Source organism: Xyrauchen texanus, chromosome 42 (assembly GCF_025860055.1).
Source record: "Xyrauchen texanus isolate HMW12.3.18 chromosome 42, RBS_HiC_50CHRs, whole genome shotgun sequence".
NCBI lineage: Eukaryota > Metazoa > Chordata > Actinopteri > Cypriniformes > Catostomidae > Xyrauchen > Xyrauchen texanus.
Window position 1 is genome coordinate 26,289,699 of NC_068317.1, and position 11,490 is coordinate 26,301,188.

Below are 11,490 nucleotides of genomic sequence, written 5' to 3' on the forward strand. Positions count from 1 at the left end.
GCAAGAGAGAGAGAGAGAGAGAGAGAGAGAGAGAGAGAGAGAGAGAGAGAGAGAGAGAGAGAGAGAGAGAGAGAGAGAGAGAGAGAGAAGTCTGGCATGAATTGCTAGACCTTGAAAAGATTTATGCATCTTGAAAATTTGCATTCAAATGCATGACATGATTTCTTTAGTCCCCATTCACTTACATTCAATGGAAAAAGATGCATGGAAAGTGAATGGTTTCTGAGGCTGACATACTGCCTAACATCTCATTTTGTGTTTCATGGAAGAAATAAAGTCATAGCCTGCATGTTCAGAACAACATGAGGGTATGTAAATGACAGAATACATTTTTGGGTCAACTGTCCATTTAAATGTACAACCAGTCTCTGTCTTAAATTCACAAATCTACTGACTCATGAGTCTCAGATCCATAAAAACAACCCTGAAACTGTAGCATAACTAATTTAATGTTTTAAACCATATTACTGCTATGACCAGTCTCTCACCCCCTCAGAGTCTCAAAAGGAGCTTTTAACAGACAGACAGAATATAAGTATGTCAAAATACAGTATATGTGAATTATTAACACAGGGCAGTATCTCTGTGGCCACAGGACATAATAATTCACAAATATTTAATAAATCACATCCCATCAGAATATGAAGTCAAGCACTCTCATAATTTGATTTAGACAGGAGTTCCATCTAATCAAATTTTGTAGGTGTTGCCTACTACCTCAATGCAAAGACAGATTGACTTTGAACCGCTAGAGGTTCTGATGTTCCAGCTCAATGTATTCAAGGGTCTCTAGAGGACGTTTAGTTTCATTTCCTTCCTCCATCCCATTTCCTCATTTCCCTGCCGGGCGTCACTGCTCGGAAACGATCTGCCCAATGAGTGGGCGTCAGCAAATGTGTAACCTAAAGGTGAGACAGTGACTATCTGGCATTACACTGACAGTGTGAAATAAACCATTTGGTGGTAATTCTGCAGGTTGCTGTCTTTTGTATTGCTCAGATGTTGCATTTTTAAACTGAGGATACATAATTGAGCTCTCAATTAGGTTTCATTTATGTATCAATTTATCAAATTTATTTTCATTAAACTAGCAAAAATAAATGAACATAGACAAAAATGACACTATTGTTAGCATACAGTAAGAGTCTAGAACTATAACATAAATGTGGATAGCATTGGTCAGATAATTTGATCTTTGAAGAATTTGATCATATTCATATAATTCATATTGATATCTGTGACTTTTGATTTCAGATTTTGGCAAATAGTGCACAGTTTGAGCACTTCAGTGACCGATTTCAGTCATCTTGGTTCCAAAAGTATTTTTCACATAAATCTTTTCCATTTGGATTTCAGCAAATTCTTTCATAAAAGCCCTCTAAGCCATAAACCAGGCCAACCAGCTCTGAGGCCATTCACACCTGAAGAGAACATTAGCGCCGAATCGTGCACCAACAAAGCAAAGTTTTTTTTTTTTTTTTTACAGTGAGTGTGTTATTTTTTTTATCTTTGTATGCAATGAAATCCTCTGACCAATAAAAAATTTGTTTTGGATCACGTGTTAGGAGCCACAACAGTTACCAAAACCAGTGCAACAGGTGGCGATATAGCACAGAAAGCTGTTTTTTGAACACCAACATTAAATGCTGAAGGAACACAAGGAAGAAATCCTCAACCAGCAGTGAGGATGTGTATTTCATTTGCATAAAATAAATGTATCTTTAAACATGTCTCTTAACATGGTAATTATATTGCTGCATAACTGCCTTGCATCCCCTTTAAAAGCTTTGATCTATGTGGATTATCTTAATAATTTATTCCATATTGCTGCATTTATTCCATGTAGCACACATACATCACCTAGACGTATATTTGTTTTTTGTTTTTTACGTTGTTTGCTCATCTTCAATACGTCTATATGACGTTTCCTCACGGATGTCAACAAAGACATTCAGCAGATGTGTATGATTTACAATGTTGGTAATTCTGATCTTTTTAAGATGTTTAGCAGATGTAAATTATATTGTGATGCTTTCCAGATGAAAAGATCTAAAACAGACATCTCAGAGATGTATGTGTGCTATCTGGGTTACCTTTGCATTTAATCTTACTTAAGTTCTCTTCTATCGCTAACATAATATATAGCACAGCATCTTTGCCTTTGTATCACATTTTATTTAATAAATACATTCAGGGGTCAGACTGAAAATGGGTTTTGTTGGGTGAGATCTGTGTTTTATTGTTTGCATTATATAGACTCTTTGGGCATTTTAATGTTGATACACACCCCCTTTTTGAGCACAAACCTTGAAAATGATATACCTGACCTTAAATGGTTGTACAGGACCCTTTGGAGTATGGGCACAGTTGTAGTATCTTTTGAAAGACACTTTGGGCTTTATTCCCCAAGTTTCAGAATTAATATATGTTGTTATTTTTTAAAGTTAGAGAAGCTGAAGTTTATAGTAATGGAAATATTTTGTGCTGAACATGTAATCATGTAATCAAATAAACAATAATAAAAGAAATACAATTTTCTCAAAGCCACAAGTCTAAAGAAGTTATGTTTCAAATTTGAAGATGATCTAACAAAAAAGGAAGTTCCTGCAAGCTTTTTTCTCTGTAAATCGCTTCCGGTGCACAGAGTAAAAGTATGGCTCCGCCTTTCAAGACAGCACAAAATCTGACTGCACTGCTTGGCTATTATGAATAAAACAATGGCACATTTTTAAAAACAGACTTTGGAAACAGGCTTGTTTTGTTTACAGGACTCTAATATATAAGATCATATACCGTTTTAAAACATGAATGCTGCTCAGATTGCATAGTTTGTTGAAGATCAATGACGAAGTGTAATTCTTTCAGGTGAGATCTCATATAAACAATGGAGAATATATCAATATTTCTCAGATTTATCACTTTTATGGACAAAAATTCATATTGGATGTTTTTCAATGAACGCTTGACATGGACAACTGACCCAAGTGTGGCGAACTGGATTCATCTGGCGATCGCGTTTTCATAACAAAGGTATGAAGTCCCGTTTTGATATTGCATGTTTTCATTTTTACTCCTGGCACAAATAACTAAATTGTTTTTAAAAAAGCATTACTATAGTGAAACAGAGATCAATGTTGAACCCTTAGACCTTTGAAAAGATGTATAATTTGTTAACATTAATTACATTTATAGATGGTAAATTATATTGTAAATGTAAGCAGAGTGACATCACTCCCGAGTGCAGTGAAATTGCGTATCAACAGGTTATTTAGTAACATGCATGGTTTTGAGCAAAGGTATAACACAAAGTAGATATTCTGTAAATGAAATGAGATACAATCAGTGTTGTTCCAATTGACATAATTTGTTTCAACAGCCATTGTATGTGTGAGCGATGAGCAGAGATTTTAAACAAATGTACTTACCAAGAGTACATAACAGTATGCGTGGTATGCTCTACTCTTGTTCCATTTGATAACATGTTTTAACCATTGATATTATTTTTTACACTCGATACCTTCTAATCACCCCTCAGACTGTGTATACATGATGATACTGTCAGTCAACTTGTCCGGCAGGTGAACTGAAATAGTTAATGAATTGTCTCAAATGTTGTCTATCTCTATTCTCTTCATCACTGTTGCAGCTTTTAGAGAAATCTCGTTTTTTCGATCTGCTTGTTAAGTTGTTTGTGTTTTCATGTAATGTATGAAGGGCAGAACAGGGCCATTTCTAGCTATAAGCGCTTGCTTATGGCCTTGCATTGAAAAATGTATTTTTTATGGGTTTATATATTTTTTCAAAAATATACTTAAAGTTGCAAGTAAAACTAAGGCAGCTGTTATGGTTCAATTAGACAGTTAAAGGGGGCCAACTTGTGGCCCGAGAGGGAAGGGAGAAATTCAGTTGGTTGTATGTTGAAGATGCTATTTCTGTTGTACATAGTTATTTATTGTGATTTAAAGTCATTTTTTGTTAATTTTTGTACTTATTTATTGTTAATTTGTAATAAATTTTATATAATGTATTGTAATGTGTTTGCTGTTAATGTAGTTAATATATTCCAATATTCAGTTAATATACTAAAATTTGTTGAATTTGTTGAACATGTATTGTGGGGACATTCTTGGGTGGGTCTGGATCCGGGGGGGCCTCCAAGTATAATTTCACTAACGGACCCCATATGCTCAGAAATGCCCTGGCAGACCAGCTAAAAGGTGTTTATTGCCACCTATCAAACCAGGGTAAACTTGCTTGTTGAATAGCACCACTTATTGTAAAGGCTTGGATGCGCTAACTGCGATCATTCGCCTCATGTTTAATGTGAAAGGGACATTTGTCTGCAATTCTCCTCACTTAATCGCATCGCCTTTGGTGTGCAAAGTTCCTTGAGGTAGAAATGCCCCACCTCGCATTTGACCCTCCATGTTTAATATAAATGGAGCCTGCATCTAAACCAGACTTTTTCACATGCACCAAAAAACTGAAAAAGCAAGCTCCATCACAGGCAGAAAATGCTGCAGATACCACAGTTTGAAAATGAAATCTTACAAACTTTTACTCTGGCTGACATCTGTTCATATCTAAATAAAGTTCTGACACCCTGCCAAACACCTGTTGCCATTTCCTTCCACTCTTCTTGCAAACGCACACATTAAATGGATGAAAATCACAACCTACCAAGGTCTGTGTGAGAAAGGCACTTGCGTTTGTGGCTTCCTCAAACTTGCACTTCCACGTTTCACAATTTTTAAACCTGCCAATGAGCTTCTCTGTTCTTTAGTTCACACACGCCTAAAAGTAACTGTAAGAGTGTAAACCTTCTCCATACACACAAGGCACACACAGGCCTGGCCCCTATGTATGGGGGCTGGGGGTAACTGTGCATTATAGTTTAATTACACAGCTATTGGTGGGGTGAAGGGAAACCCAAAGGGCCCAATGGGCCCCTGGAGGTGCTGTGATGAGGCTGGGACTCCAGCTTTGTATTTGGTCTCTTCACAGCTTTTGTCTGAGCTGGTCCCCCGAGTCAGTTGTGTCTGTGTCCCATGTGCAGTAATGAGTCTATGATAAAATAGCTGCCAAAAACTTCATGAATAATTCATTATGTGATTCAGATGTTGCCCATAGTAATGGAAATTTCACCTCCATGCTCAAAACACTGGTTATCACAGACAATTTGCTAATTTTTTGTCTCTTTATCTTGCCTGCTTTCATTGATACAGGCCAGGGTATCAATATTCTATGAATGAAGACACTTCAACATCACTGCAGTATCTAACTGTCTGCACCCAAAAACAAACTATGATATAACTAAACAAAATGAAAACATAGCAGCATTACTGATGCAATCAAAGGCAATATGATGCCTCAAAGTGAAAATGACAATCTGTTAGCTCATCAATCATTTTAAAAAGTAAAAAATTCAATCTGATGTTAAACTACCTTCTATTAATTGTAAATTATATTGTCTTTTTGCAGATTCTTCTTGTAATGTATTTGTCCACAGTGACAGCATTCAGTCACATTGACTATTTTAATGCATAAAGGTCTATGTTCATCACAAAACTGCTTGTGTATGTGTATAGACACTAGCTAGTGTGCATCCGTTTGCCTTAAGTAAAGATTTATCAGGTTGCGGAAAATATCAGGGTAGTTCTTATGAACTACTTTTGGAAAGTTGCAGAACTATATCAAGTTCATTGCAGCTATTATCAACTCATATAAATTGAACTGAAAATGCATATGCTTAATGACCTTTTAAAATGAGCTATGGGTGAATGGTGTTTAAAAATTTAGAAAAGCCAGTTACAAAGAAATGAGGACCAATAAGATATAAACTTTCCCTCATACTTTCATTAAAATTTTTACGTAAAATATTAATGTTGATTAGAAAAAAGTCTATGGAGAAAAGGAAAAATTTGTCAAAGTTCACTGTGTATATCTGTCTTATGAAATGTGATCGTTTGGAAGCTGACAGCACATTTAGCCTCGTGTGAGAGGGACAGTAATGAGGTCCAGGCATTGAGCAGATGGTGTTTGACAACACTGAGCGGAGAGACATATATCAGAGGCCTCTGTTTTCAATAAAGCAGCTTCCCGCAGACACTGAAACTAATCCTGCTCTCACCTGACAGGAAAAGACACCAAGCTAAAACAGCTTTCATACGACTCTCATATCCCTCTGTGAACCATACCGCTACTTTCATAATGTTGTGTGTGCCAAATCATGTGGCAAAAGTATTTATTAATTTTTTTTTGTCATATTAGGTTTAATCACCATAATCAAATTCAATGTTCATTTGATTTTTTTCACATAAAGATATTTCATAGATGGCTTTAATGCCAGACAGGAAGTCAAAATCTCTCATTTAATCAACTGTAGAATCTCTTTCACAGGGTTGCTGCATTGCTCACATTTACCGATAGGGGGCTGAATTTAGCACAAAAATAACGGTACATGATTTCTTGCAAACATGTCAACTTTCTATCACAAAATATGTGATGAATAAGTGAGAATACAGCACTGATTTCGCACCTTTGTATATTTACCATTCTATATTTTAAGAAAAAGCCTTTAAACACCACAACTGTTGAGTTTCACTTTGATGCTCAAGTGTAAACATAACTTATTGCCATGCAATTCAATGCACCATCCTGAGAATGCAATGCATCACAAACCTGTGACATCTGCGGTCTCAGGTTGATCTCCCTCAGGTTGATGGAGTGGAGTCTCAGGTTGTTGAGGAGCTGGCACAGGAGGACCCCATCCCGCAGGGTCTGCGCCAGGTCGAACACCTGAGCGGACTCCCATGTCACCCGATGGTTCGGCGGGAGCACCTTACAATTGATCAGCCATAACGCGCACTGTTTCCAATGTTCCATGCTGTCCAGTGATGCACAATTAAAGATTTGACGCCAATCCTTCGGGCATTAATTTGAAACTCCGCTTCAGACAGATGCTGAGACCTCCGTTAAGCCAAAGCGCAAGTGGCGTCTCTGCGTCGCATAGCACAATAACGGGCGATGTGATCACTGGATGCTGTGTTGAAGGTTGGAGCACCAGCTGAGAGTGACTGATCTTTGGGCTGCTCCTCGGCTCGTTCGCTCTTTCACCTCTTCTTTTCGCTCTCCCCTCCCCGTGCCCTCCCCCTCTCTCTTTCTCTCTGCTCCGCTGTCTTCCTGCTTTAGTTCAGATGTTCCGCGTATTGCGCGACTGGCGCTCTTCAAGCCTCAGTGACACCCGGAACACCCGGAGGACTGATAAAATACAGTACAGTGAACCCATTTAATTAGAAATGTCAATATAAAAAAAAACAATGTGGCATTTACACTCTTTGTAACTCAAAATGAAAAAAAAAATATATATATATATGTTTTAATGTTCACAAATGACCTTTGCCATCTGACCCAGGCAAACATTATATATGACAATGGACTGCACAATTCCAAATGCATCATTATAGGTAAAAATTATGCCAGGCGATATTTAGATTTAATATTGATAAAGAGGAATAAACGTAATATTAGTTTGTTTTATTTTAATTATGATAAAAAAGTATATAATTTTATAATTATTTTTAAAGAGGCATTTAATATATGAAAACAGGCATATATCATTATTCTTAGCATTATGTTAGCTACATTTCTCATACAGGTGTACATTTTCCAACCAGAAGCCTCTTTTTATTGTTCTTATAGAAATAAGATAATATAGATACCTTTATTATCAGTACTAACAAGAACACGGATTGTTGTAATGATAAGGGTCCTGTTTTGTGTCTCCTTTGTTTAAAGTTTATTATATTTTTTATTTATTTATTATTAAAGAATAACTATATATATATATATATATATATATATATATATATATATATATATATATATATATATATATATATATATATATAGTCAGGGGTAAATATTCTTTACCCCTGACTTTAATTTTAATGTTCTGAGTATGACAAAAAATAAAATAAAAATAATTAGTTAATTTTCAGTTTTGGTTTTAAATTCAGTCACATTTTAATTCAGACACTGCCAGGGCCGTAGCTAGTGGGGTGGAAGGTGGTAATGATTCTAGGGGCCTAAAGTTCCAGGGGGGCCTACTACAAATAATTTTTTTTATTATTCATTGTAATAGGTTAGGAGCCCAGAGCAAGGGTTCCTTCCTGTAGGTGGTTTAAAGTGATATTGTGTAGATACCGGGGAAATAGTTAGGGCACAATTTGTAAAGTCAAGGGCCCAGAATTACTTGCAACAGCCCTGGACACTGCCAGAATGCAGAGAAACGTACCATGTTGATTTGGACATGGTACTATAGTAATTATTTTTTTTTTGTTTGTTTTTTGTTTTTTGGACACATAACATGGTAATCTTATACCATACATTACCATGTTTTTTAGTTGTTGTTTTTTTTGTTGGGGGGGCGGAGTACTAGGTGGTAATGCCATGTTTCTTACACACATACAATGGTTTATTTGGAAATATTTTGTAGTAATAGGGTACAACGGGGCTAAAGGCACCTCTTAAGGAAAAATTTTTCTAGGTACAAAATGTACCATGTTAAAAAAAAAAATGCTCAGTGTCACTCACACAAACACTAAACACCAACAGGGTAACACTTGTGAAATTAAAATTATGCATTAAACATTAACTAAACTACATAAAATATAACACAGAATACCCCAAAGTACATAACTGATATAAAAAATAAGAAAAAACAACTATTCCCATAAACTATTATTAAATGAACTGGGTCATGCAGGGAATTCTGGGAAAGCCCAATTTTTTTTCTATCTGTAATTTTAACAATAATTTACCTTTAAAAAGTACATGTACTCTCTTGTTAAACAAAATATTAATTTTTACTGTTAATTATATAGAAAATATACTACATAATATATATATACATATATATATATATATATATATATATATATATATATATATATATTTTTACAAAATGTTACTGTAAAACTACATGTATTGTCTTTTTAAATATATTACATATTTTTTACCGGATATTTTAAGGTAACTACTAATTAACCAATTAATGTTTTATTACTGTAGCATTTTTAAAGTCTTTTACCGTTAAAATTCCATAAAATATTTTTTAAAGTGTACTATTTGTTTCATAATATGATTCATTTCAACCTTTCAGGAAGATTCAGAGAGTGTTTGAAAAGCAATGTGTTCACCTCATCTGAGAGAGAGAGAGAGAGAGCGAGAGAGAGAGAGAGAGAGAGAGAGAGAGCGAGACAGAGAGAGAGTTGCCTGAAGAGAGCATTCTCCAGATAAGCAGCAGTGAAATCGGAAGATGCATAGTCATAGATATCCTGTTTCTGTCGAACTCAACCGTAAAAAAAAAACAAAAATAGGGCATGGTCAAATGCTGGCACTAAATTAAACTGTTTATGAGATCTAGAGTCACATCTACTCATCTTCAGCTCCTAAATATATTATTTCTATTTTGGAGCTAGCAGAAATAACTTTTAATTGCCAACAATTATGTTGTGAACTGTATTGTTTTGTATTGGGATTAATAAACCTGATATAGTTCTGTTCACACTTCTTTGAAAGTGGAATGTGTAGGGGCGTTCATGTCCAGCAGGCTCAAGCTCAGACGTTGACATGTTTCACAAGGCCGGAGTGAGTGAGATTATGGACCAGGGGGACTGGAGCGTGCCGTGAGGGTAAAGAAAACCATCTGTCTGTCACAACCAGGGAGTGTAAGAAACCTAATGAGCTGTGTGCTGAAGTTTTAATATATATTTCCCTCTGTTGAAAGTAAAATGGTCATTATTTTATGCAGCACATTTAGAAACCAGTAAGTTTTAAAAAATGAGCATGCTTGTGGTGTAATCTTAGGAAGTATTTCTATAAAATGGCACACCAAACTTTCATAAATAAGCTATTGTTAATCTCAGGCACTTAAGACTGGTTTGACACACACACACGTGTCCTGAGTTGCACTTTAATTACTGTCACTTTATTACTGTCTGCTACCTCAATAACTGCTATGTGCATAGAACACTATCTCCATAGTATGTTATGTTTACGTTTTTTTTTTGTTTTGTTTTTTTTAGAAACTGTCATCTTTTTGCACTACTGAGTACTGGTCGGCGCTGCACTTTGTCTATTGTCCTGTACATTGTCAAAAATTTGTTGTACTGTCCCGTACTTTTTGCACGTTTGCACGTGCACTTTATATAGGTATTTTATATAGGTATTTTATTTCGTTGTGTAGTCTCATGTGGTCCTGTGTTGGTCCTTTGCTGTTTTTATGTAGCACCATGGTCCTGGAGGAACGTTGTCTCGTTTTGCTGTGTACTGTACTAACTGTATATGGTTGAAACGACAATAAAAACCACTTGACTTGACTTGACTTGACTTGAATGTTAATTTTACCTTGATTATTTACACAAAGGCAAGAAAATTTACGGAATTGAACCTGAATGGAAATAAAGACCTACCATTTCTCAATGAGATTCTCAATTACATGACTAAAATTGTCAGTAGGGTACAACAAGGCTAAAGACACCCCTTCAGGAAATTTACCTTTTTGACCCATGGTCACAAAATGTATCAAGGTAAAAAAAATAAAGTATTTACTGAAAATTGATGGAACATAATTTGTGTAAAAATAAATAACAATGGAAGGTTGTTTTGATTAAATAAAGTTTTCTTTAAAAAAAAAAAAAAAAGGTGGATAGGGAGCTTTTTACCCGACACAAGTGATATCGTGTAGATACTGAGGCAATAGTTATAGGGCAAAATTTGTCAACTAATGCAAATAATTTTAAAACAGCAAGATTATTTTTTGAGTAACAAATTAAGACAACGCTTACTCAAAATAATGACTTCAGAAAAAGTCAACAATTTCACACACATTTGTCAAACAAATTTGGTATTTTATTACGTCTCAAGTATTCTGTAAACAAATCAATCTCTATTGTGATTGCATGAGTCAATGTGAGCCACTGTGAGCCTTTTTTCCTAACAAATCTATATGCCCCACTTTAAAAAAAATATAAAGTATATAAGCTGGTACCATTTTGACATATTGTTGTTTAAACGCATTAAAGAAAACATACTTAATGGATCAAAATATGAGAATGTATACGATTTTGTGTTTGCGTTTGTCTACATGCTATTTGTCTGTTTCTGAGTAAAACAATTTAAATGTTCCTACTCTGGCAATTTTGCCATCGCAAACGGCATCAATGTATGGTGACAAAATGAGCCAGTTATATTAGTGAATCAATTTTACAAAAAAAGTCTCAATAGTTGTCGTAAAAGTGCATTAATGTACATTTTTTTGCTGAGTTAGAAGCGATTCACAAACCACATGTAACACAGTTAAAGGATGGGCGAGGAGGAGGCGAGAACCGGCTTGTCAACATAAATAATAATTTAATAAGAAACTTAAAACACAACATAAACAAGCGGACATGCCCGTAATTCTCTCTCTCTCGAACAATCGTCACC

The 11,490-nt window shown here is 35.3% G+C and overlaps 1 protein-coding gene across 2 annotated transcripts in view; it reads right to left on the reverse strand.

Moving 5' to 3' along the window:
• LOC127634959 (guanine nucleotide exchange factor VAV3-like) overlaps positions 1-7,088 on the reverse strand; it is a 102,295-nt gene extending 95,207 nt beyond the window's left edge. For both annotated transcript variants that reach the window (XM_052114736.1, XM_052114738.1), the window contains exon 1: positions 6,682-7,088. In XM_052114736.1, coding sequence (XP_051970696.1) covers positions 6,682-6,885 — 204 coding nt within the window. In that variant the 5' untranslated portion in view covers positions 6,886-7,088. The remainder of the gene's footprint in view (positions 1-6,681) is intronic.
• Positions 7,089-11,490: the final 4,402 nt, after the last annotated feature.